Here is a 27,360-nt window from a genome sequence, read left to right as displayed (position 1 = left end):
TATAAACCATTATATCCGTTATCCAATATTAAATACAATCGTTCATATCAAAATTCTTGTTTTTTCATTGTTTGTTTGTTCGCTAAGTAATTATTGCTATGGTGGAAGAGCGTTTAGGCTCTGCTAAGTACAAAATTGTCTCTTTGCGAGTTCGAGTATTCGTCTATTGTTTGCTGGAAGGGTCTCCTTCCTGGTTGAAAATCAAATAAGAATCGGACTCGGGCTGGGTGCGTGTGGGGCGTCTATATATCTGGTTGGTAACGCTTAATCAGTCTTGTATACAAACAAATTAAAATTAGCAAATTGTCTACAACCAAGCTACGTGGCTTTCTCCTCCCTACTCTTCGTTGTCAAGCAGCATTTTCTAGTTTAAAAAAAAAGTATAGGTTATAATAGGTAAACAAACCATTGGAGATGGGCGCTGCTAGTGGAACATTGAGATTAGCTTGCACTTAGTAAAACCATATTTTAATCGACACTTACAAAACAAATGATATCTTTGTTGAACATGTACACGGCGGTTATACATAGTTGCCTTTTCATCAATAAATTAGGGATTAGAGTAGCGGATAAATTACAACTAAAATTACGATACGAGACAGAGATATTCAGGGAACTCATGCATCGCTATTTACAGGGTTTAGCGTATTTTAAGATTGGATTTGGAGAGCGTCGTGTAAATGCAATCGACTCGCCGTCGCTTCGCTTAGCTTCGCCAACTTGGCCTGGGCTGGAAGTCATGAACTTGTGGGGCGTGGCTTTCGGGGCTCTGAATGTGGCCTAATACTTGGTAACTTAAACGGATTTCGATTTACAATTGTTATCGCCAGGGGCCTAACACTTAGAATTTACAACTTGTAACAGGGGACCGGGCACCGTGGCTTAGAATATTGGGGAGCTGGGCGTAAGGAGGAGAGGGCTTGGAGTGCCCCCTCTAACTCCGGCTGTCGTTGCTCTCGCTGAAGCTCTGCTCGCTGGACTCGCGCCGGCTGCTCACCGGCTTGGCCTTGTACTCTGTGATGAACACGGTCACCGAGTTGACCGTCACCTCGCGCGTCTGCGCCGTGGATCGGTCCACGTTCTTCAACCGGGCCGGGTAGCGCTTATGCCGCTGCCGGTCGTGTCCACTGCCATGCCGCGACCCGGAGGCGGACTTCCCGTTGGGCATGTTGGCGCTGGCGCCCGGCAAAGTGGCGGCCTGCTGGGCGACTAGCGCTGAGTTCAGGCGCGGCTTGCGCGTGGATGTTCCTGGTGATTAAGAGTTTCAAATTAGTGAGTGACCTAGTAAATTCATCAGGCGTGTTTCGGTTTTCAGTTTCTCATAATTTAATTAGGTATGATTGGTTTAAATTATGAAAGTTATTGAGTTGTAAAGTCTATATACAGCAGAAGTTACATAATATATTTTCTATCAACATTATTAAATTTATACAATAACTTTGAGCACCGTTTATTAATTATTGGTAAGCATTAGTTTTCCATAAAAAATACATCAAGCTGAATAAGATATTCACTATAAATTTCTAAAAAGCAAAAAATGTGTAAATAAACCTGTATATTTAAAACTTATACAAATTATAATTTTAAATATGCATGACGACACTAATAAGTATTTAGGCAAACATCAGATAAGCCTAAGATTTAAACAAACGGTAATTTTTGGTTTTAGTTAAGTATTTCATGAATATGAATAATTAAACAAACATTTTGAAGTTATATTATAGCAGATTGTACGAAAATAATGTATATTGTAGTTTAAACAATTTTATTGCAATTATTAATAAGTGCGAAAAGTGTTGCAAATAACTAGACATATAAAATTCATGATTTTCGCTACATTTAATAATTGTTTTTATTGGCCAGGTAGTGTATCTATAAGATACATCAAGTACCAATACTGATGTTTACATACACTACGATGTGTTTATTGGCAGATGGATGTACAAATCCCTCTAAAACCGATCGAGAAAGTGAAAACCGGAACGCGTGCCTGGCAATCTGGGGAATCTTGGGATTCGGAATGGGAATTGGGGTCACTCACCTTTCCGCACGTCGCACATGCGACACTTGAAGGCCTCCGCCGAGTTTCTATATGTGCAGACGCTGCAGTCCCAGAAGTTCTCCTCGATCACCTTCGCCTGCCGCTTTTGTCGTCGCACCGGCGAGGATTTCTTGTCCATAATATACGTGGAGAGGAGAAACGCCTGGGCGCCGCTGGGAAAACAACAATCCAAATCCAATCCAATCCAACGGAGAAGAAGAAGCAGCTGAAAATGCCCGACTTTTCCCTCTGCCGCCGCCTCTGCCTCTGCCCGCCCCTCTGCTGCTACTACTGCTGCTGCTGCGCTGCTGCCTGCGCTCCGTTCCTGTGATGTTCTGTTGTTGTGCGACCACCTTTGCCACGCCCACGAACACACGGTGGCCTCAGTGGAGATTCGCTGCGCTTTTGGCACGCATTTGTTGCTTAATTCGAGCGTTTTCGGTGGCTTTTTGTTGTGAAAAAAACTTTCTGCAATTGTCTTTTTGGCTGCGGCAGCATTGCCATATCGTTTGATTGCTCAATTCGCAGTTATCGATACATCGATAGTAGTCCATCTGGCAACTCTTCTGCTTATTTGGGCGCCAAAACAGTTTTAATTCAAAATCGCTTGTCATCTGTTTTCTTTTGTTTTTATTGTCAAGCCAAGAGAAGCTTTAACCCACGCTTATTTTTTTTCGCCAGCCAAAGGCCAGCTTCTGAGCAACAAAGCCGAAGGTAAGCGGTTTTGCTTATGTTTATTATAGTGTTTATTAATTTTAAATCTTTTTTGGAGCAACAAAGTAGAGGTTCAAGAAATTGATGCTCATTTTTGTTTACCTTTAGATACTCTTTAACAGTTATCTTTTTAGCCAACGGCTGCTGTACAATCTTAATTTATACAGACACACATCAGCTGATTTGTGTTTATTTATAACTTGTAACTCTTCTAACTTTTGTTCTAGCTACCGGATCACATCTTATCGCAGTCTTATCATGAGTTTAACCCTTTTGGATTGTAGGCTCCCAGGAAGGTGTTACATTTGCGACAATAGTGATTTCCTGTGCGGCAACTATTCATGCAATAGGGAACAAAACAGGCACAGCAGCAAAAACTAAAAAAGATAACAATAAGAAAAAAATTAATTAGATGTTATGAAGGTTATATTAGCAATTATATTACTATTATTTTTTGAAGATTTGCTATTAAATTATAATTTTTTCTTGTAATTTTTATCTTTTTGTAGAAAATTACAGTAACCATTTTAAAATTAAAAATAAAATTTAAGTACTGTTAAAGAATTTGAAGTGTTTTTTAGAGGCAATATCATGTTTTTTCCAATTTTTTGTTGAGTTTAAATTTTTTAGTATTAAAAGGTAATGCTCAAAATGTATTTTAACTTTATGGATCGTTTTCCTGTTCTCTAAAGGATGGCGAAAAGCCTAAAAAACGAGTGGAAACCCATAGTATAAAACCTACTTTTGGTTTAAAATGAGAACGAGAAAACAGCCATAATATTGATTAGAACATGATAAAGAAATTTATTAAATACTTATTTTTGATTACTTTTAGAGAAACCAAACTTACCCTACTAGGCAGAGTAGGCCTGCTACCATGTGGGTCCTGGAGTTAGCCGTATGTGTCATCCTTGTGGTTTTGTTGGCCCCACAGGCGGGACAAAGAACCCTACTTCGATTCGGGCCCAAGTGCAGAGTGTCTGCAACAACAAAGAGTGACGTCAGAAGAGCTTTACGCCAAAACTACCAAATTAACTACTAACCAATCGGCACCACTGTAGGCGGCTGTGGTGCTGGCTGCTCGACAACAACCACTGGCGGTGGTGCTGGGGCAATAGCTGGTGCGGAAACCACTGGAACGACCGGAACAGACACCGCCATATCGTAAGACGGAGGTGCCTCCACGGGCAGGCCCATGGGATTGCCCAACTCCCTTGTTGGCGTGGGCGAGGGGGCACTGGGGGTGTTGAAATCCACTTGGGGATACAGCATGGCCCGCTTCTGATCCATCTTCAAGATCGCTCTAAAGCCCTAGTTTAAGTGCGAAGTTCAGCTTTGGTTTTCGATTTCTTTTGTAATGAGTAAGAGATTCCGGTTCTCGTTCAGCAGATGAATTTGTTTACTTTGCGTTTTTACTACTAGACGGCGTCTTTTGCACTTCGATCGCCGCTCACAACTGCCAGCGGATTCGGATTCAGGTAAAGATTCAGTTTCGGAATCGCATTCAAGTTTTTGGCTCAGATCGGAGCGAGCTTGGAAAAGCTCCCAGCCCAGCCGGTTAAGCAATCTTTTTCGGGCTGTTGCAAAACCGAAAGTATCTCTCGAATACTGTTTACCGAGCTTTATCTAATGCACACAGTGAGTATCATTGTTTATCCAACCTATCTCACGTAAGAGAATAGGATGTCCGATAAAGATACTTGTAGCGGACTGCGGACCAAAAAATGTCGGTAATTAACTAAGCTTTCGGTAAATAAATGTCAGAGTTATCAAACGCCCTTGAACTTAATATTAAAAAAATACTAAACTTACAGTTCTTAAATATGATAAACATTTCACTTTAATCAAAAAGCAAACAAAAGTATTACCTTAATAAAATGTCATTAACTGGAATTCAATAATTGGTGTTTTAAGAACCAGTTTTATTATAATTTTGCATATACTTTGAATACATCTATTACAAATAACAGAACACCTTGTAAATAGGTGGTTTAATTTCTTAACTTATAAGCACTGTTAAAGCTTTTCAAGTGCCACGTTCAAATACGAAATACATTCTTTTGGTTCAGTTGGCTTGCTGCTGACCATTTATTAACTAATTACTTGAAGGAAAAGTGTACAAATTGCAGAACTCTTTTGTATCTCATTTGCGATCGTAGGTGCCCAAATAACGATCGCACATGCCACAGTAGTGATTCGTGTTCATGCAGCTGGAAATGCAATACGGCAGGCACACACAGCAGTACAACCTGTAAGGGAAATAATAGACGAAATGAGTCATACAAAAGTTTAGTATACACTGAAATCTAAAATGCCTTTATTAAACTAGTTAAACATCTGTAAATGTGGGTTAGTAAATTTATTAACAGACATATTTCAAAATATGTATATCATTTGATGTGGTCTGAATGATCAAAAAATTGAAAGTTGCTTTATTAATAATATATTTCTATACCAACCTATCTACCTTTTTACCATCTAAATCAGATCATTGATAAGAGCGAATATCGAAATAGTGTATACCAAAACAAAATTTTATGATCTTTTATCAGTCAGATAAACTGGTTGGCTCCAGTTCTTTGATGATTGCATTGACATAGTTACTTTTATTGCGAACACATTTTATAATATCTTTGTGGAAGAGTGGTTGCTTCATGACGAAACCTAATTGACCACACCAAAAAAAAAATGGAAATACTTTGACTAAATTAAAACAAATATCAACGTCTAGTAACTTGTTTAGTTTTCCAAGATTTGCTAATGGTTACTTTCATATCAAACACATTTTGGGTACATCTAATGAGCAGAGTGGTTGCCTACCAACTGCGCTTGACTGGCCAACACATAGCTTTATCTTTTCTGGGTACTTACTGGAACAGGCACAATATCAGGGCTATCAGATGGGTGCGCGAATTGGGGCGGTAGGAGACCCGTGTGCGGGTGTAGTTATGGCAATGCGGGCACTGCACATCCATGGGTTCCGGGCCGTAGGGTGAACTGGGCACCACGACGACCGTGTGCTGGGCGGTGGTGCTGGGAACCGTCGAGGCTGGTCTGTCCAGAGCTGGTCCCGTGGTTTCGGCCGGAATGGATGTGGCCTGGTCGTAGCTCGGTGGCGCCGGAGGCAGGAGCTGTTGGTGCTCCGCAGCCGACTGCTGTACCGCGGCTTCGGATCCCTTGGGCACCTCCAAAGGTGCAGCTGGATAGACGGGCTCCATGTTATGGCCTTTACTGGGTGTGTGAATCGATGGGAAATGACTCAAGGGAGCGCCGTCAAAAGAAAAAAGTGACTGGTATCGCGTATTCTTATCAAGTAAAGCCAAAAGCTCGCCGGTCCGATTGTTTACCCTGTTAGGGGAAATTCATTGCCTGTCTGTCGACACCTGACCAAAAATGTTCGCATTCGTATATGATATGTGGGTTTTCTGTGCGTTGAGGGTGTGATCGGTTCGATTTGGTTCGGTTCGTTTGGTTGTACATATTTATTTGGTTGGAATTACTAATCGCTGTTGTAGACGCCGACGAACTTGTTGCAATTGCCGCAGAAGTGATTTGCATTCATGCAGCTGGTGGCGCAGTACGGCAGGCAGGCGCAACACCAGAGGCTGTTTGTGATTTTCCATTAGAGATAAGATAGGATGGAGTACCAGGTCTGGAGATCTTACCCAACGATGCAAAGAATGGCGGCTATAACGTGTGTTTTGACACTCGGCGAATACTCAACGCGGGTCAGTTTCTGGACATGACAATGCGGGCACGTGATGAAGCTGGGATCGGGACCCACGGGCAATGCAGCTTGATCTGTAAATCGAATATTCTATATAATATGCTTATTTTTGCCGCGATTACAACCCACGTTGTATGATCACCACGGGCGGAGGTGCTGTTGTGTGAACCACCCGAACTGGCGCCTGAACATGGACCACTTGCTCGTAGCTCGGTGGGGGCATCTGATGTGGATACCCCGGTTGTTGATTGTACTGCATCTTCGGTTGGCCACCAATCACGAACTGAATCCGAGTCCAACACGCGCGTTTCACAGCTACCGATGTTGCTGTCGCATGTTGCTAGCAACCTTCTCTACCAAAGCTTTTTTTGAAGCTTTTTATCGTGTTTGTTTGATTTTAACTATATTTTATTTGTACATACGCAAACAAGCAACTCAATTGGTTAAAACCGAAAGTGCTTTTCCACCGGAAAAAAATTTTGTGGGTTTTTGTCACCTATCAGATCAAGTATTTTAGGTGAAATACCATTCCTAACGTCCGATTTCCAGAGAACCTCGATGGACTAAAATTTGTTTTTGAAAAACCACAACTAGATTACGTCTTAAGTTTATTATGATTTTGTGAACAAATTTTTAACCAATTAAATTTAGCTAGAAATACTTTTATTAAGAATTTATTTTACTTATATACAATCCAATGTCTAGTAAACGATTTATTTATAAAGACAACTATTATATCAACACCGCTTCAGAGGGTACTATGTTACAACGTGGTCGATTGACTTTGATTCTTTGATCTACTAATCTTTTAATGACTGCATTTACACCTTAGAGTTCTGTCCTTAAATTTTCAGAAATTAAATAGCTTTAGCTTTATTTTGGCTTTACAAATTGTTATTAATTTTTTTATTAACATTCAATTAGGCACACGTTAGATACATATTGTTTATTATCAACTAGGGAATTTCAAATAAATGACTTGTTTGCGTGGGGTTTTTTCCTCAAAATGTATTATGAATACTTACGAAAAATGATGCAATAAGGAAATTCATGTGACGTTTTGTCATTTGCAGCAGTACATATTACATCCTGATAAGAATAATCAGCTTAATTGAAGTGCATGTAATGCATTTTGTTGCATTCAATTTATAAAGAAAATTGTAAATACTTTCTTGAAAAATTGCTTTTTTAATTTAAATTGTAGTACGGAATAACATTTTAATTTTGTTAATATGTATTTAAATAAACGACTTCAGCCTACTATAAAAGTGTTGCTCTTGACTCAATTTACTTATTATTTGGTTTCCCACAGCAGCAGAGATTCCTGCAGTATAATTAATGTATTTTGCAAATCAGCTTTTAGCTCAGCTCTAACACGTTTACATACCGCATGTTAAACCAAATTCTTTTACTCCAAGATAACTTCAAGTCTTCAGAATCTAATGATCTTTGAAATGGTTTCCTCCTTTGTTCAGTTTTTGGATCTATCTTTGGTTCTGACAAACGTCCGTAAACCTCCGTCGACCGTCTTTGAAAAGCTGTTCTGTTCCTGACCGACATCTTTTGAAAACTGAGCTCTACTTAATAAATAAAGATTTGCGCTCAAAACTCTCCCCCCGAATTTCAAAGGAATTCCAAGTTTCGCTGATAAGACCCGACTGTTATCAATAATATTTTCAATAGCTTTGCAAAATGTATTACTCATAAATACGAGTATATTTATTTCAGTTCTTGAGCGAGATGCCAGTAATGAAAACGAAAGTGCATTATTTCAATACATTATTTATACATTAAGGTGAGTCCATTTGCCCCATTTTTTATTTGGTATGAACTATAAACTAACTAGTGGAATCCATTATAGAAGGTTATGAGTGTTTGTGCTCTTTTGTACAACTACTAATATCCTATAAATATAAATGCAACCTAATCAACAAATTAAGACGATATGCTTAAACTTTTACGATGATTCTTTGTAATTCTCTTCTTAACAGGCCCAGCAGGGGTTACCCTACTATAAATAAGAACGAAAGCTATTTTCGGCAGACCGAAGTTTCTATACCCTTGCAGTTCGATCCCGTGGGAGCATTGTATTTACAGAGTTTTTCAATTTTTAGATTACAAAAATTTTGAGATAATGTTCTATTTCAATTACACTGTTTATGTTTACCGAAAACAAAATATAACGGTCTTTGTATTATTTTGACATTAATTATGCCAGCTATAATAAAATCCTCCAATTTAAAAACAAATTTTTTTTCGAAATTATGAAATATTAAAATAACGATAGCAAAATTATATTTTTTAAATTTTTTTAAAATTACTTTTGATTATTCCTATGGGAGCTATTGGATATAGTTTTCCGATCCGGTTCTTTTCGACTTATATACTATGCATTTGAAAAAAGACTGTTGGGAAGTAAACTGAGGGACTACTTTGCGTAAAAACGGACAAACGGACATGGTTAGATCGGCTCGTCTAGTAATGCTGATCAAGAATATACATATATACTTTTTGGGATCGGAAACGCATCCTTCACTGCGTTGCAAACTTTTGACTGAAATCATTATACCCTCTGCAAGGGTATACAAATATTTGATCTGCGCACGAAAGTAGGGAACAATTTTAACGTATTGATCTTTCAATTCTTAATGCCTTAAGCACATGGCTACAGATGAGATTACTCTTAATACGAACAAATTGCTTGATTATTTTGTACAAATTACACAGTAAATGAAAAAAATAATTATTTATGGTATGTGGATTCTTACAATGAATATACAAAGCTTTGGGCGATATTGGTTTTAGGGTCAGCACTCCTAGTTCTTGAATGTTCCCACGTAGGCTCCACAGCTACTGCAGGTGTGATTGGCCGACTGGCAGGAATCGTTGCAGTACGGACAGCAAACGCAACAAACGCCCCTAAAAAACGGGATTAGTGCAATTGGCAAAAAGATATTACGTGAATTACTTACCCCACCAAGCAAATAAGGAGGGCCAGTAAATGAGTCTTGTTACTTGCCTCATACTCGACCTTCGTTTTACCGCGGACTCCGCAACTCGGGCAGGTGGCCATAGATGAACTTTTCCCCAGAACATTTAGGGGCGCTAGAAATTAAAAAACATATAATTCGTCTGTAAACATTTTAACCCAAATCTCTTTACACCAAACTCTAACAACACTTTTCTATTCACTTTGCTGTAAGATATCTCGTTTGTATAAAGTACTTGTATATAGTTTGAAAGCGATCTATGGTAATACATATCCACTGAGACCTATTGGACACTTTTTGAAAAACTTTTTTATTAGAATAAGATAAGATAAGATTTTACCCAAAGCTTTGTCAAAATATGGGGCACCAATGTGTATGCATAAAAACATTAACATAAAAATAAAAAAAAAACTGTCACACAGTCAAAGATTCTTTATCTATGTAGGTACAAACATTAATTTAAAAAAATTATTTGCACTTTAAAAGAATTTTTTTTTCTTATTTACCCAAAATAATTAGCGGCTGTGTTGATTGTGGCTGATTTAAAATTGGAGGAACTTCCTGAAGATTATAACTGAACGGCTTCTGGCTCTCCATTTCTATCAATAGATAGAATTCCGACCGATGTGCTCCACGTTCCGATTCAGCCGCCAAACTAAAGGGCCCGAAATTCGTTTGGCTCTTCCATGCTTCCTATCTGAAAAAGCTAGACCTTGATCATGACATAAATTCGCATTCACTGGAACGAAAAGCTTTTTTAGGTGTATCTGTGAGAGCGAATCTTTGCGCGTGCTAATTCTATTCCTACTCAGCTCAGAAACCGATTGAAAGTGTTAAATACATGGGTAATACTGTCGGCTGCTGGTTCTACACAAACAAAAAGTGATTTGACCGTAAGAACATTGTCATTTTCTGTATATTACATTCTAATAATCAACAACATAGCTTACAGATTTTTAATAAAAAACATATATATTTAAAGTGTTAAATTCAAACATATAATATACAAAGGTTATTACTTAAAAACATTGTTTTGTTTTCAGTGTGGAGCTTTTAGTTGCTCACTATTTATTTATTTCCAACCGACAACAAAGGGAGCAAATTAGCTTCAGAGTAAAATTTACATGCATGTTTTGCACTGAAGTTACCAAGGATCATCAGAACAGATGTTGGCCAACTTACTCTGCGATCGAAGGTGTCATATCAAAGTTTTAACGAATTCCGTAAAATGACTTTTGACCAGCAAAGGTGCCTCTGTATAAACAGAAAAGTAGGTCTAAATTTGTACGAAATAAATGCCGTATACCTAATTTTTGAAGATCGAAGATAATCGAACAAAGTGTTTAATAATAATAAATATAATGAACTCGACGTGTGATCCTAATAAAGATAGCTTATTCATAGGATCGGAAACTGTTTTTCTGCCTTTTACATACTTTCCACAAATACAATATACTCTTTTACTCTTCGAGTAAAAATAACCATTTACTCGACTAGTAGAGGGTATAAATATTTGATCAGCGCATAAAAGTATGCCAATACTTTTTTCGAACTGTATACTTAAAATTTTAAGCAACGTAAGTAACGTATGGTTACCATGAACCAAAGATGGAAGATAGACGAACAAAGTGATCAGTTTTTTTTGCTCTGGTTGTTGAATGTCTATCGCTAATAATAGAAGGCGAAAAAATTAATTTTTTGATTTATTAGGACATAATTATTCTTATTCTGGTTTATATTGATATGAAGGAAATATGAAAATTATACAAAATATGAAAATGAAAGTTTTTTGTCTTTAAGATATGATTTCTAGTTCTTGTATGTTCCCACGTAGGCTCCACAGCTACTGCAGGAGTGCTTGGCCGTCTTGCAGGAGTTTTTGCAGTACGGAATGCAACAGCAACAGATGCCCCTAAAAATGACGATAAGTCGAATTGGCAAAAAGGTTCAAACTTGATTTACTTACCCCACCAAGCAGATAAGGACAGTCGAGCTTATGCATTGGTTTCGTACGGTCGTGTTAAGCTTCTAATCAGCAACCAGAGAGTGATCTCGGACTTCTTTTGTTGTGCTTATCTGCGCGCAATCTATTTTTAGACACCGCCCGCCGGTGTCTTTACTGAGCTCGATCAATTTATCACCCGAGCGAAAGTGTAAGCGTTGTGTACGACTTTGCCCATTGGGCTAGGTCTTGTCTCTCGCTTGTGCACCCACTGCCCAGCGGGAGATAAGAAGTAAAGACTTTGAATTTATTGTATTTGATTTCTATTATTTTCCTAATCGAAAATATAGTAAATTAATAAATGGACAACAACACACCTTCTTATCCGCTGCTCTCGAAAGAGCTGTCCGGATTTGAGAAGATGAAGGAAATCGCTGGCCAATCTCCAGCGGAACTACGAGTCAAGCTTGCAAGAGATTTGGCTCGACGGCATTTGGACACTCTACGGCAACAAAACGCAGATGCTGTTAAAACCAGCTCAGCAACACCTGTAACTAACACTGTTACAGCAACAAGTGCCAGTTCTGGCACCACCACTTACACCGTTGCAGCTTCTTCATGTATGACTCCAGTTTCTACAGCAGAATTGTCTTTGGGGGTTAATAACTTCTCAACAGTGCCCCCTATCGGGTGCTCGTTTCAAGCACCAAGTACTTCTCTTCGCAGGAAACGGAACCCTTCAAACTGCAGTAAGGAACCAGCCAACATAAAGAAGAGCAAAGCAAATGTAAATAATGCCAAAATCGGTAAGTCCAGTCAGGCTTCGACGTCCAATGGACTTCGCAACAACCGCTTCGCCCCTTTAGCTGAGGAAGTTAACTCTATTGAGGAGATGGAGACAAATGAGGAGACGTTTGATCCCAATAGCCAAGCTCAAAGTTCAAGCCAACCTGATTTGATGAAGCCGAAACCTCCGCCCATATGTGTTCCAAAAGTTACTAATATCCTCACTCTAGAACGAACCCTAGATGAAATCATCTCTGCAGATAAGTATGAGATACGTACATCCAAATTCGGAATTACTCGCATATACACTGACAGTGCGGATTCTTTCCGCAAGGTAGTTCGTAGCCTGACTGCTTTGAATTGCGAGTTTTGGCATCATCAACTCCGTGAGGACAAGCCATTTAAGCTGGTGATAAGGAACATACACTCGACAGTCCCTAAGGAGGAAACAGAGCGTTGCTTCACGGACAAAGGCTTCAACGTTGCAAATATTTACTGCCCAAGAAAGCCTGGCTTGCGCGGGACTATGTCCGACGTAACTAATGATGAAAGGCAAAATTTGTTCTATGTCAATCTCAAGATGTCGCCAAATGTCACCGAGTCGTTAAAGATTAAGCAAATTGGAAGGCACAGAGTTACTGTGGAAAAGGCCACTCGTAATAAGGACCTCGTCCAGTGTTATAAATGCCAAAATTTTGGACACACTCAAAATTGTTGTTTTATAAAGCCTGTTTGTGGGAATTGTGCCGGAGATCATCCTACCAACTCCAAATCGTGTGAGTCACATCTCAACAACCAATGCATGTGTGCAAACTGCGGAGAAAATCACCCTGCAGGTTTTAAGGGCTGTAAAGTTAGGATGGAACTAAGCCAAAAACTAAAAGCTGGAGTAAGTCAAAGGAACACGACGACCAGTAGGACGAACGAAAGCAGACACGGTCAACTATTTTCCATGTCAGCTACCAGAGATGGCGTATCTTATGCAGATATGGCAAGAAATAGCCTTCCGAACAACATCAGCGCTGCAGCTAGGCAGACTGTTGCACATGTACCTGAAGTTGACCGCAACCCAAACCGAAATTTGTCTACCTTGGAGAAGGCAATATTTGATATAAACGCTAGGCTGGATCAACTTTTCAAGCTAGTCATGGAAACGATTGAGTCGAACAAGGCTTTTCGCGATCTAGTTCAGGTTCTTATTTCTAGAAAATGACATTCTCAGCTATCAAAATCGGATTATGGAATGCAAGAGGAATAGTTAAAAAAAGCGAAGAACTTCGTCTTTTCCTTATTGACAACTCAATAGACATAATGCTCATTACTGAGACTCATATGCGTCCCGGTCTTAAAATGTACCTTCCTGGCTATGACCAATACTTTGCCAATCATCCTAGCAATACCGCTAAAGGCGGTTCTGCTATCCTCATCAAGACCAACATTATTCACACACAGACTGAGTCCACAACGCGAACTGAGTTACAGCTAGCTAGTCTTGATATTCCAACAAATGGAGGGGTCCTTAAAATAGCGTCGTTGTATCTTCCTCCCAGCGAGCCCTGGACAAAGAACGATTTTGACCAGCTACTAGCGTCTCTGGGCCCGAAATTCTTGGCTGGAGGCGACTTTAACGCCAAGCATCAATGGTGGGGCAATTTAAGGTCTTGTTGTCGGGGAAGGCGTCTTCAAGAGGCCATAGTTTCTAGCTCTTGCCAAATTCTAGCTACTGGGGGACCTACCTTTTATTCGTCGAATACTAGGCTTACGCCAACAGCTCTTGACTTTTTCATCGTAAATGGAGTACAACTAAATCAACTCTCGATCGAAACAAAATACGAGTTATCTTCCGACCATCTGTCAATTGTTGCAACGCTTAGTCAAACACCTCAATACAAGGCCAAAAGAAAACCATTACTACCGCCCGGCTCCTCCGTTGAAAAGTTTAAGGAAACTCTGGACAGAAGTATAAATCTCAACACTGTTATTAACCATCCAGGTGATCTTGAAGATGCGGTAACGGCTTTTATGGAGCAAATATACACTGCTGCTACTGCTGCTACCCCGGAACAAAGGCAACCTCCGGATCAAAGTAGAAGCAATTTGCTCCCACAAAATGCTTTAGTTCTTATACAGCTAAAAAGAAGAGTTCGTCGAGAATACACAAGAACTGGAGATATGCGCGTCTACAACATCTACAAAAGGCTTTCAAATCGCCTAAGCAAAGTCCTGAAAAAGAACAAGCAAGATCAAATTGACCATATGTTGGAAAATGCGGGACCGGATGCATCGACTAACTACTCTCTATGGAAGCTAACGAATCGATTTAAGAGACAGGTTACCCCAAAGGCTCCTATCAGAAATCCCGCTGGTGGTTGGTGTGGCTCCAGTCAGCAGAAGGCTGATATCTTTGCTGACAATCTAGAGAACAGATTCAAGCCGTTAAACCTAACTCCGATGGAAAATCGTATGCTTGTGCAAATGCGTCTGGACAGGCCTTTTCAAATGGCTCTTCCCACAAAGCCTGTTACTCTAGAAGAAGTTGTGACACAGATCGGAAAGCTCAAAAACAAAAAAGCCCCAGGCGAGGACCTTTTAGACAACAAAACGCTCAAGATTCTTTCCACCAAAGCTCTGCTATTTATAGTCCTGTTGTTCAACAGCGTCCTAAGGCTGAGTCATTACCCAAGTTCATGGAAAAGTGCCATTATCACGATGATCCCCAAGCCTGGAAAGCAACCCACCGAAGTCGATGCATACAGGCCAATAAGTCTCTTACCTGCATTGGGCAAAATGATGGAAAGAGTGATACTGGATCGGATCCTTGGACTAGAAAGTGTGAGCAGAGCTATTCCTAAGTGGCAGTTTGGTTTCCGAAAAAGTCACGGCACACCTGAACAGCTCCATCGCGTGGTCAATTTCGCTCTGGAAGCTATGGAAAGCAAAATGTACACAGTTGCTGTGTTTATGGATATACAACAAGCCTTTGATAGGGTATGGCACGACGGCCTCCTAAGCAAGCTAAAGATCCTACTAACGCCACAGCTTTTCCTCCTTATTCAGAGCTTCCTATCGGAAAGGAAATTTAGTGTTGTTGTCGATGGTGAAAAGTCGTCAAACGTCCAATCTCAGCGGGTGTACCTCAAGGCAGTGTACTAGGTCCGACACTTTACTCACTGTTTACGTCAGATATGCCAGATTCGTGGGGTTGTACCGAAGTTGACGATGATGACATGCTCATCGCAACATACGCCGACGACACAGCGGTTATGGTCAGGAGTCCAAGCATAGACATTGCATCCTTGGGCCTGCAGGAGTACGTATCACGTTTTGAAAAATGGACAACAGAATGGAATATAGGCATAAACTGCAGCAAATGTGCTTGCGTCACATTCTCCACAAGGCCAAAGAACTGCCCAGGCATTTCCATGTTCGGTTCTGTACTTCGACACGAGTCCTACTATAAGTACCTTGGTGTGATTTTGGATAGAGGACTCACATTCCAGAGGCACACAACCATGATCAAGCAGTCAGTGCTTTCAAAGGCAGCAAGTATGTCCTGGCTTCTTTCGTCAAGAAATAAGCTCTCTTTGTCCCACAAAGTTCGAATTTATAAATCGATTCTCAGTCCAATCTGGAAGTATGCGTTACAAGTCTACGGCATAGCGTCTAAGACGAATCTAAACAAAATACGAGTAGCGCAAAACAAGATTATAAGATCGATGTGTAATGCCCCCTGGTACATGCGAACCAGAGATATTGAAAGAGATCTCAAAATCCCAAAGATAGGCGATGTTTGTCGTACGCATGCTGAAAACTACTTCAGACGCCTTGGCTCTCATCCTAACTCCCTGGCGAAGAGGCTAATTTGGAGACCAACAAGAAGAAGACTGAAAAGAAACCACCCACATGACCTTCCATTAAGATATATTTAACACCTAGTCTAACTAAATATCAAATGAAAAGAATTAATGTATAATTTTGTATACCAAAACTTTGTTATCCCCTATATTTACAACCTGCTCAAGCTGCCACATAGGTAGCAGTATACCTGTTAATCCTGAATAAATATACACTTTTACAAAAAAAAAAAAAAAAAAAGCAGATAAGGAGGGCCACCAAATGAGTCTTGGTACTTGACTCATAATCGACCACCGTTTGCCTGCGGACTCCGCAACTTGGGCACGTGGCCATAGATGGATTTTTTCCCAACACATTTGGGGGTGCTAAAAATTAGAAAAATCCTATTTAACGAAACTCTTTTGTGTCTTAATTTTCTTTTAAGATATATCATTTTTATATAGTTCTTTTAGGTCGAACGTTTAATACAAATCCACTTAGGAAGATTTCACGAAACGCTATCAGAATTTCCTAAAAGTCTTTTTAACTTATAAAAGATCAAAAGATCATGTATAATATTTAATTTTTATAAGGTTTTGGTATTTAACAATATTTCCACAGTTCCAAAAAAAAAACTATTTGCAACTTAGGTAGGGTTTTTTAATATTTACCCTGACTATTCTTATCCATTCTTTTTTTTTTGTAGTTCCGTACGATGTGCTTTTCGTTCCGATTTAGCCACTAAACTAAGGGGTCCAGTATTCGTTGGGTTTTTTTACTTGGTAGACAGGCCTTGATCATGACAAGAATTTGTATTCACTGGATCATAAAGCTATTTTCTGGTGTATGTGAGAGAAGCGATTTTCGCGTGTGCAAATTCTATTCCCAACGCGACATAGAAAAAAAACTTTGAGTGCCAATTTGATAAGTGTGGATAAAAATGACACTACACCTCGGTTCAAATTTTTGAGATCAATTTAAAAAGTTATGATAAATTTATGATACTTTCATACCGATAAAAGCTTTTTTTGATTGTTCGAGTTTCAAACTATCATCATTATCATTATCATGGCATTTGAACTAAACACTCGCGGAAAACGTTGTGCGATAGACCAATTGGTAAGATGTCTGTCTCTGACGCGAAAGGTCCCCGGTTCAAGTACCCGCCGATGCAGAGTACGCTGAAATATTTTTAAGAATAATATCAAACATTTCATTACCAATTGTAATAACAAAGTTGTATTTAAAAACTTTTCAGATTAAACAAGGAAGAACGCTATAGTCGAGTACCTCGACTATCAGATACCCGTTACTCAGCTATATGGAGATATGCAAGCAGCAAAGCGAGATTAAAATGCGCCACCTACCGGAGGTATACAGATTTAAGCGTTATGGGCGTTAGAGTGGGCGTGGCAAATTTTTTTTGGATCAATCGATAGGTATCGACGAGACCAATACATTTCAGTTAAAATTTTTTATCTAGCATGAAAATTGTGGCCGTCACAGGTTGTCGCGGTTTGTGGGCGTTAAAGTGGGCGTGGCAAACTTTTGTTTGGGTCAATCGATAGGTATTGGTGAGAACAATACATTTCAGTTAAAATTTTTACTCTAGCATCAAAACTGTAGGATCCACAGTTTTGGGCGGTTTGTGGGCGTTAGAGTGGGCGTGGCACTGTGCTGAAACAAACTTGCGCTGCGTAAGAAGCTCAGGAATCTGCACGCCAAATCTCAATAGCCTAGCTCCCATAGTTTCCGAGATCTCAGCGTTCATCCGGACGGACAGACAGACGGACAGACGGACAGACGGACAGACGGACATGGCTAGATCGACTCGGCTAGTGATCCTGATCAAGAATATATATACTTTGTGGGGTCGGAAACGCTTCCTTCTGCCTGTTACATACTTTCCGACGAATCTAGTATACCCTTTTACTCTACGAGTAACGGGTATAAAAATGCGCATCTAAGTGCCTAGTATCTTTTCCCGATCATGGGCTTCGAATCGGGACAGCTTAAATCATCCGACATTTCTGTTCGTTGCAAGAAAAGACTGTCTTTATTTCAGAGCAATGTAATCTTGCCGCCGGCTGCATGTTGCTATTGTAATTAACAAGTCATAGTTGAACTCTCTTTCCATCCACGCAAAATAAATAATATTCAAGAGAAGTTCCACTTTGGGCGACACAAAATCTCTTACTTACGAGACATTTTTAAAATAGATTTTTAAGTTAGATTTTAATTTAATAAAGTTTTAATGCACTAGTCTCGCTGTAAAGATATTTTAAATGCTTTTTAGTATTATGTGCAATATCTCACGACACACCCTCTACCTCTTCATTGCTTCCTATTTGAGAGAGCTAGACCTTGATCATGACATGAATTCGCATTCACTGGAACGAATTTTTTTCCTACGCAGCCTAGAAACCGTTTGAAAATGTTAAATACAATTTATTTTTTTGATTTATTAGGACCTAACTATTCTTATTCTGGTATATATTGATATAAAGTAAATATGGTAAATACAAAAAATATGAAAATTAAAGCATCTACCGCAGGAGTGCTTGGCCGTCTTGCAGGAGTTTTTGCAGTACGGAATGCAGCAGCAACAGATGCCCCTAAGAATTACGTTTAGTCGAATTGACAAAAAGGTTTAAACATGAATTACTTACCCCACCAAGCAGATGAGCAAATGAGTATTAGCATTTGCCTCATAATTGACCACCGTTTGGCCGCGGACTCCGCATCTCGGACACGTGGCCATAGATGGATTTTTTCCCAAAACATTTGGGTGTGCTAAAAATTAGGAAAAACTTATTTAACGAAACCCTTTTGTGTCTTAATTTTCTTGTTAAGATTTATTGTTAGTTATTTTAGGGTGAAATTTTAATACAAATACACTTAGGAAGATTTATTTTTTATGATTTTTGGTATTTAACAATATTTCAAAGTTCCAAAAAAGTAACTGTTTGCAACAGATAAGGTTTTTTAATATTTACACTGACTTTTCTTATCCATTCTTTTTTTTGTGTAGTTCCGTACGATGTGCTTTTCGTTCTGATTCAGTCACTAAACTAAGAGGTCCAATATTCGATTGGCTTTTTCACTTGGTAGGCAGGCCTTGATCATGACATGACTTTGTATCCATTGGGAACATAAAGCTATTTTCCATGTATGTGTGAGAAGCGATTTTCGCATGTGCAAATTCTATTCCCAGCGCGGCATAAAAATACCTATAGTCGGCAGCTTGCTCTATCAAAACCATTAATTTTTTGTCTACCTAATATGTTATGGAATTTACTAGTATTTACTAGTATCATTTGAGATTAAAGAACAATAAAATTATTACTTACCAGAAATCCATCTTCAACTTTTCCATTTGTGGTATGGCCAAGTATCTTTTCCTGATCATGGATTTTGATTCGCAGTTGGGACAGCTGAAATCATCCGACATTTCTGTTCGTACTGCAAGAACCGACTGTCTTTATTTCAGAGCAATGTAATTATGTGACTTATTGAACTCTCTTTCCATCCACGCAATATTAATAATGTTTAAGTGAGGTTCTTCTGAAAAATTTCGAAAGCGGGTGGAATAGAAGCTCTTACCTAAGAAAATTTTAATAAGAAACATATTTATACCCGTTACTCGTAGAGTAAAAGGGTATACTAGATTCGTCGGAAAGTATGTAACAGGCAGAAGGAAGCGTTTCCGACCCCATAAAGTATATATATTCTTGATCAGGATCACTAGCCGAGTCGATCTAGCCATGTCCGTCTGTCCGTCTGTCCGTCTGACCGTCTGTCCGTCTGTCCGTCTGTCCGTCTGTCCGTCTGTCTGTCCGTCCGGATGAACGCTGAGATCTCGGAAACTATGAGAGCTAGGCTATTGAGATTTGGCGTACAGATTCCTGAGCTTCTTACGCAGCGCAAGTTTGTTTCAGTAGACTGCCACGCCCACTCTAACGCCCACAAACCGCCCAAAACTGTAACTCCTACAGTTTTGATGCTAGATAGAAAATTTTAACTGAAATTTATTGTTCTCATCAATACCTATCGATTGACCTAAAAAAAAGTTTGCCACGCCCACTTAAACGCCCACAAACCGCGAAAACCTGTGACGCCCACAATTTGCATGCTAGATAAAAAATTTTAACTGAAATCTATTGGTGTCGTCAATACCTATCGATTGATCCAAAAATAATTTTGCCACGCCCACTCTAACGCCCATAACGCTTAAATCTGTCTACCGCCGGTAGGTGGCGCATTTTAATTTCGCTTTGCTGCTTGCATATCTCCATTTCCCTTTGAGTAACGGGTATCTGATAGTCGAGGTACTCGACTATAGCGTTCTTCCTTGTTTTTAATATAAAATTTTAAGTTAGACTTTAATTTAATATAGGTTTAATGCACAAGTTTCGCTGTAAAGAAATTTTAAATGGTTTTATTATTATGTGCATTAGCAAACACAATTTATTACCAATATCTCACGACACACCCTCTACCTCGTTTCCAATTTTGGTAGTCTTCCCAAGCCATCGTACTCTGAGCGATTTTTTGTTGACATTCCTAACAATCCTTACGATCCATAAATTCATTTCGCTTTGCAATTGGCTGATATACTTGGAGCTGCGGTGGAAGAGGAGGAGGAGCGGGAATCTCTTGGTATTCCTCCTGAAGTTTTAATTCTTTATCGTATACAATTGCTTCCATTCTGTTGCAAGCCGCAATCAACTCATTACTGAACTTTCGCATTGCAATTGCACTGCGTCAAAATGTTAACTCTTACAGTTCGATCGACGAGTACGATGAAATAACAAGTCCGGAATGAATCACGCTTTGCTTTTTATTCCGGATGTTCAGATGATAAGCTATTTTTAATGGGCGAATAATGTGCAGTGCTATCAATAAGTCAAGAAAATCAAAAAATGCCTAGTTTTATAATGTTAATAATAACTATTGCGCACTCGAATGTCAATCACGAATCGTCCATTTGCATACATTACCAAATTGAATAAAATTCATGGCTTATGTGCAAACAATTAAGAAAGAGGTGGTTGAAAATAAACAAGACTATCGTCACGTCATGCTTAAAAAACTTTATTGGTAATTGAGAATTGATTAAAATTAAAAATAAGTCTCAAACGTTATTTGCCTATTAACAATTAATACTGAAGAGAATAAGTGAAAGAAAAAACATTTTATAATTGGTACATAAATGCAAACGTAAGATGGAGTTCCTTAGACACAACAACAACACAATGCACTTCACTTTGTACCAAGAGCACTTTCATGTTGAATGTGTTTCTGAATAATAAACCATTATCATCTTTAAAAAGAATTGGGAAAAATTAGTCATTTATATAAAAAAAGGATTGAGGCCTTTAACTGAGTATTCCCATTTCCTTTGGACAAATTGTGATATGACGCCTACATATTTCTTGATATACATACATATGTACATTGTACATAAACGAAAAATTAAAAATACAAAATTATTCAGTATTTTAAGTTCAATTAAAAATACAACAACAATGTTAAATAATATGGACAACATATAAAATTTGATTATTTATGCTCTGAAAGTTGTAATTTTTCAAAAAAATGGTTGTACCCTTTGTCTATGGTAAAAAGGCATTGATCAACAACATTTTAATATCAGTTATTTACAATTGGATGCCTTTCGATACTCAATAAGATACATTTTCGTTGGAAGCAATAGTATATCTTTTAAACGGGAAGACATGCACCTAAAGCGATTGCTTTAGGGTAAAAACTTTGTTATTTGATTTATTCAACAACTTAGTAATTTATAAGCTTTTGAATAATATTGCGACTGGTATGATTATGCGATCTAGATTAATTTAGGAGAATAAGCCATTTATTCATTCAGGATCAAAATAATTAAAGTCAATAACTGTTGATCTCACATTCTATGAGAAATTTGTGGTATGTGGCACATCAAATTAAAAACACATTTTTATCAGCGTTTGCACCGGTTGGGACTATATGTAGCATATAAATACATATTCACATTGTACATAGACGATAACTTGAAGATAACAATTTCTTCTGTATACAATACAATATTGAACATTGGGATATGGGTTTTCTTAAAAGTTAACCTTTTATTTTAAGTACGTTTTTTATACCCGTTACTCGTAGACCATAAAGTATATATATTCTTGATCAGGATCACTAGCCGAGTCGATCTAGCCATGTCCGTCTGTCTGTCCGTCTGTCTGTCCGTCTGTCTGTCCGTCTGTCTGTCCGTATTTCTGTCCGTCTGTCTGTCCGTCCGGATGAACGCTGAGATCTCGGAAATTTTAAGAGCTAGGCTATTGAAATTTGGCGTGCAGATTCCTGAACTTTATACGCAGCGCAAGTTTGTTTCAACAATGTGCCACGCCCACTCTTACGCCCACAAACCGCCCAAAACTGTGGCTCCTACAGTTTTGATGCTAGTATAAAAATTGTAACTGAAATGTATTGGTCTCGTCAATACCTATCGATTGATCCAAAAAAAATTTGCCACGCCCATAACGCTTAAATCTGTCTACCGCCGGTAGGTGGCGTATTTTAATCTCGCTTTGCTGCTTGCATATCTCCATTTCCCTTTAATCCTTTTAGCTGAGTAACGGGTATCTGATAGTCGAGGTACTCGACTATAGCGTTCTTCCTTGTTTTATCTATTAAAAAGCCTATTAGCATCCTCACCCCCAAACTTTTTGAAAGAATTATCACCGCGAATTCGCAAGAGCTTATGTGCATGACTTTTGCTTTAAAAAACAAACAAAATTTGTTTACGATTTCCTATACAAAAATGTATACTGGGTACCACAGAAATCACTTGGGGTTTGAAATCACTTTAAAATGTAAGTTGTTTTGTTTTACGCAGTAATTTCTGATTAAAAGTCTAGCTTAAGCCATTTATCAATTGATTTTTGAAGATGTAAAACCAATATTTCTTTGAGGTGAAGTTTTCTCAAGGCTATTTAAGATTTCTCCGAAAGATATTTAGTAAAGAAAATTGATATTCATTCCAAAACTTGTTATTATTCTTTGAACTAAAGAGCTAACACAAACCCACAAGTATAAATGGACATAATTTGTTTCTCTTTCAGACAAACCGAAACTTTACATAATATTACGATATATAGCTAACTCTCCCCTTAACAGGCTCTCAAGAAATCGGCAATACGACTTTAATTTAAGACAAATTCCACAAATCCTGAATATTTTTTCCAACTATGATCGTTCTGTTCCGTTAGATCAACCAAAAAAAATTGTAATTGGTTCTTACCTATTTGCTTAACGATAGTTATTGCTTGAGTCCTGGATACCCGAAAGTTTCACAAGTCGTAACGGCAGGTGTAATTATTTATTTTTATTGAATGTACAAATATACATAATAGGATTTTTCAAAATATAAACTGGGATAGGCGCAATGGTTGAGTATCATGGTGTGGTAAGTCTAATTTCGAAGATCAATATAAAGTGGTGGAATTATATTGAGAATACAGGGTTTCGTTTCACTACATTTTTCGCGTAGCATGACGTCAATATTTATATACTTGAACAAATTATATTTGCTCTTTTGAGATTTATCTTTAAGATATTCGGTTTTCGGGTGGGACTTCTAGTTCTTGTATGTGCCCACATAGGCTCCACAGCTACTTCAGGTGTGTTTGGCCGACTGGCAGGAATCGTTCCAGTACGGACAGCAAACGCAACAAACACCTCTAAAAAACGGGATTAGCGCAAATGGCAAAGATTTCTTACGTGAATTACTTACCCCACCAAGCAAATAAGGAGGGCCAGCAAATGAGTCTTGTTAGTTGCCTCATACTCGACCTTCGTTTTACTGCGGACACCGCAGCTCGGGCACGTCGCCATAGATGAAGTTTTCCCCAGCACATTTAGCGGAGCTAAAAATTAAAAAACATATAAATCGTCTGTAAACATTTTAGCCCAAATGTTATCACATTAAACTCTTCACTTTGCTGTAAGATAGAATTTGTTTGCTGTTTATTAGAAAAAGATAAGATAAGATTTTACCCAACGCATTGTCAAAATATGGGGCACCAATCTGTATGCATAAAAACATTAGCATAAAAATAAAAAAATGCTTTTATACATTCAAAGATTGTTTACCTATGTAGGTACAACGATTAAATTAAAAAAATTATTGGCACTTTAGATAGAATTTTTTTTCTTATTTACCCAGAATAATTAGCGGCTGTGTTGATTGTGGCTGATTTAAAATTGGAGGAACTTCCTGAGGGTTATAACTGAACGGCTTGTGGCTCTCCATTTCTATCAATATACAATTCCGATCGATGTGCTCCACGTTCAGATTCAGCCGCCAAACTAAAGGGCCCGAAATTCGTTTGGCTCTTCCATGCTTCCTATCTGAGAGAGCTAGACCTTGTTCATGACATGAATTTGTATTCACTGGAACGAAAAGCTTTTTTTAAGTGTACTGTGAGAGCGGATCTTTGCGCGTGCTAATTCTTTTCCTACGCAGCTTAGAAACGGATTGAAAATGTTAAATACATACATGGGTCATACGGTCAGCAGCTTGCTCTACCCAAACAAAAATGATTTGATCGTAAGAACGTTGTCTTTCTCTGAATATTATATTCTGATAATCAACACATATCCTTACAGATTTTTAATAAAAAACCTATATATTAAAAATGTTAAAAAAAAACATTAATATACAAAGGTTATTACTTAAAAACCTTGTTTTGTTTTCAATGTGGAGCTTTTAGTGGCTCACTTTTTATTTATTTTAAACATATGTTCCACCTCAAAGCTGCACGACTGAATAAGCTTATTAATCGCAAACATAAAAAAAAGAGGTGACTAAAATTTGCCAACTTTTAAATAATATCATAAGTTATGGTTTTTTTTTTTTTAATGGACGTTGGTAAACTTTTTTTAAACACATGTTTTTAATTTGACATAGTTTAAAATTACTTAATATTCTTTTGTTTTTTGACCTACTGGAGCTAAAGGGCTGGTTTGGATTTGAAAATATAGAATTTAGGCCAACCGACAAGAAAGGGAGCAAATTAGCTTCAATGTAAAATGTACATGCATGTTTTGCACTGGAGTTAACAAGGATCATCAGAACAGATGTTGACCAACTTACTCTGCGATCGAAGGTGTCAGATCAAAGTGTTAACGAATTTCGTAAAATGACTTTTGACCAGCAAAGGTGCCTGTATAAACAGAAAAGTAGGTCTACACTTGTACGAAATGAATGCCGTATACCTAATATTTGAAGATGGAAGATAGTCGAACAAAGTGCTTAATAATAATATATATAATGAACTCGACGTGTGATCCTAATGAAGATTACTTATTCATAGGGTCGGAAACTCTTTATCTGTCTTTTACATACTTTCCACAAATACAATTTACTCTTTGGGTAAAAATAACCATTTACTCTACAAGTAACGGGATCAGCGCATAAAAGTATGCAAATACTTTTTTCAAACTGTATACTTAAAATTTGAATCAGTGGGGTAACGTATGGTTACCCATGAACCAAAGATGAAAGATAGACGAACAAAGTGATCAATTTTTTTGCTCTGAGTGTTGAATGTCTATCGCTAATAATAGAAGGTGAAAAAATAATTTTTTTGATTTATTAGTACATAATTATTCTTATTCTGGTTTATATTGATATGAAGGAAATATGAAAGTTATACAAAATATGAAAATGAAAGTTTTTTTGTCTTTAAGATATGATTTCTAGTTCTTGTATGTTCCCACGTAGGCTCCACAGCTACTACATGAGTGCTTGGCCGTCTTGCAGGAGTTTTTGCAGTACGGAATGCAACAGCAACATATGCCCCTAAGAATTACGATTATTCGAATTGGCAAAAAGGTTCAAACTTGATTTACTTACCCCAGCAAGCAGATAAGGAGGGCCACCAAATGAGTCTTGGTACTTGACTCATAATCGACCACCGTTTGCCTGCGGACTCCGCAACTTGGGCACGTGGCCGTAGATGGATTTTTTCCCAACACATTTGGGGGTGCTAACAATTTGAAAAATCTTATTTAACGAAACTCTTTTGTGTCTTAATTTTCTTTTAAGATATATCATTTTTATATAGTTCTTTTAGGTCGAAAGTTTAATACAAATCCACTTAGGAAGATTTGACAAAACGCTATCAGCTTTTTTTCAAAGTCTTTTCAACTTATAGAAAATCAAATCAAATATATATTATTTAATTTTTATAAGTTTTCGTATTTAACAATATTTTCACAGTTCCAAAAAAAATAACTATTTGCAACATAGGTATAGTTTTTTGATATTTACCCTGACTATTCTTATCCATTCTTTTTTTTGTAGTTCCGTACGATGTGCTTTTCGTTCCGATTTAGCCACTAAACTAAGGGGTCCAGTATTCGTTTGGCTCTTTTACTTGGTAGACAGGCCTTGATCATGACAAGAATTTGTATTCACTGGATCATAAAGCTATTTTCTGGTGTATGTGAGAGAAGCGATTTTCGCGTGTGCAAATTCTATTCCCAGCGCGACATAAAAAAAAAACTTTGAGTGCCAATTTGATAAGTGTGGATAAAAATGACACTACACCTAGGATCAAATTTTTGGGATCAATTTAAAAAGTTATGATAAATTTATGATACTTTCATACCGATAAAAGCTTTTTTTGATTGTTCGAGTTTCAAACTATGCTCAAGTATCGGTTGTCATGGCATTTGAACTAAATACTCGCGGAAAACGTTTTGCGATAGACCAATTGGTAAGATGTCTGTCTCTGATGCGAAAGGTCCCCGGTTCAAGTACGCGCCGATGCACAGTACGCTGAAATATTTTTAAGAATAATATCAAATATTTCCTTATCAATTGTAATAACAAAGTTGTATTTAAAAAGTTTTCAGATTAAAAAATATGTCACGAGCGGTACTCGAACCACTAACTTTTAAAAACAATGCGCTAGCACTCTGAGCAATGACTACATTGTTCTGTCCTGCGGCAAAATGCTTTTCTGTCATAAAAAAGCTTTATCGTAAACAACTTTTTTTAGTGGCAAAGTGATGCTATATTAGGCTCAATTTGACGTCTTTCGTATCAGAGATTTTTTGACACTAAATAGGATCATATTGACACTAAATAGAGGCATATTGATGACCATTTTTTTTTAATGTATCATCATATATTTTCTTCACAAAAGTTCATATAAAAATGTATACGTTAAAAGTGCGATCGTCACTAGTTTGTTAGTCTTTAAGGAAGTGTTACTGCTTTCTCAGAGCTTTTCAATTGCTGGCTATTTTTTATACAGCTTTT

At 38.0% G+C, this 27,360-nt stretch overlaps 5 protein-coding genes across 10 annotated transcripts; all 5 read right to left on the bottom strand.

Moving 5' to 3' along the window:
• Window positions 1-441: 441 nt before the first annotated feature.
• RYBP (ring and YY1 binding protein) lies at window positions 442-2,563 on the bottom strand. Its single transcript, XM_017072142.4, has 2 exons — window positions 2,042-2,563; window positions 442-1,248 (listed from the first exon to the last, which is right to left on the bottom strand). The coding sequence occupies exons 1-2, from the start codon at window positions 2,178-2,180 to the stop codon at window positions 935-937; spliced, it is 453 nt and encodes a 150-aa protein (XP_016927631.2). The 5' UTR covers window positions 2,181-2,563; the 3' UTR covers window positions 442-934.
• Window positions 2,564-2,654: 91 nt separating this feature from the next.
• Window positions 2,655-4,238, bottom strand: LOC108008763 (lipopolysaccharide-induced tumor necrosis factor-alpha factor homolog). Its single transcript, XM_017072661.4, has 3 exons — window positions 3,799-4,238; window positions 3,606-3,735; window positions 2,655-3,132 (listed from the first exon to the last, which is right to left on the bottom strand). The coding sequence occupies exons 1-3, from the start codon at window positions 4,043-4,045 to the stop codon at window positions 3,012-3,014; spliced, it is 498 nt and encodes a 165-aa protein (XP_016928150.3). The 5' UTR covers window positions 4,046-4,238; the 3' UTR covers window positions 2,655-3,011.
• Window positions 4,239-4,810: 572 nt separating this feature from the next.
• On the bottom strand, window positions 4,811-6,066 carry LOC108008550 (lipopolysaccharide-induced tumor necrosis factor-alpha factor homolog). The gene is made up of 2 exons (XM_017072421.4): window positions 5,627-6,066; window positions 4,811-5,004 (listed from the first exon to the last, which is right to left on the bottom strand). Exons 1-2 carry the CDS (start codon window positions 5,971-5,973, stop codon window positions 4,899-4,901), a joined length of 453 nt encoding a protein of 150 aa, XP_016927910.3. The 5' UTR covers window positions 5,974-6,066; the 3' UTR covers window positions 4,811-4,898.
• A 142-nt stretch (window positions 6,067-6,208) lies between these two features.
• Window positions 6,209-6,756, bottom strand: LOC108008551 (lipopolysaccharide-induced tumor necrosis factor-alpha factor homolog). Its single transcript, XM_017072422.4, has 3 exons — window positions 6,612-6,756; window positions 6,421-6,556; window positions 6,209-6,360 (listed from the first exon to the last, which is right to left on the bottom strand). Exons 1-3 carry the CDS (start codon window positions 6,739-6,741, stop codon window positions 6,255-6,257), a joined length of 372 nt encoding a protein of 123 aa, XP_016927911.1. The 5' UTR covers window positions 6,742-6,756; the 3' UTR covers window positions 6,209-6,254.
• Window positions 6,757-8,942: 2,186 nt separating this feature from the next.
• Window positions 8,943-26,575, bottom strand: LOC108008984 (lipopolysaccharide-induced tumor necrosis factor-alpha factor homolog). 6 transcript variants are annotated; one of them, XR_011603806.1, is made up of 5 exons: window positions 26,365-26,522; window positions 25,948-26,080; window positions 24,252-25,893; window positions 23,824-23,956; window positions 23,396-23,770 (listed from the first exon to the last, which is right to left on the bottom strand). XR_011603806.1 is itself a non-coding variant. In XM_017072926.4 (3 exons), the coding sequence occupies exons 1-3, from the start codon at window positions 10,067-10,069 to the stop codon at window positions 9,299-9,301; spliced, it is 327 nt and encodes a 108-aa protein (XP_016928415.2). In that variant the 5' UTR covers window positions 10,070-10,172; the 3' UTR covers window positions 8,943-9,298. The 6 variants fall into 6 exon arrangements, 4 of the variants coding, with proteins under 4 accessions (XP_016928415.2, XP_070851331.1, XP_070851332.1 ...); XM_017072926.4 differs by lacking the exons at window positions 23,396-23,770; window positions 23,824-23,956; window positions 24,252-25,893; window positions 25,948-26,080; window positions 26,365-26,522 and adding exons at window positions 8,943-9,401; window positions 9,455-9,587; window positions 9,979-10,172; XM_070995230.1 differs by lacking the exons at window positions 23,396-23,770; window positions 23,824-23,956; window positions 25,948-26,080; window positions 26,365-26,522 and adding exons at window positions 8,944-9,401; window positions 9,455-9,587 and having other exon boundaries at window positions 24,252-24,716.
• Between the last annotated feature and the right edge of the window lie 785 nt (window positions 26,576-27,360).

Source organism: Drosophila suzukii, chromosome 2R (assembly GCF_043229965.1).
Source record: "Drosophila suzukii chromosome 2R, CBGP_Dsuzu_IsoJpt1.0, whole genome shotgun sequence".
Lineage (NCBI taxonomy): Eukaryota > Metazoa > Arthropoda > Insecta > Diptera > Drosophilidae > Drosophila > Drosophila suzukii.
The sequence above is the reverse complement of the archived record's forward strand: the minus strand, read 5'-3'. Positions and strand labels throughout refer to the sequence as shown.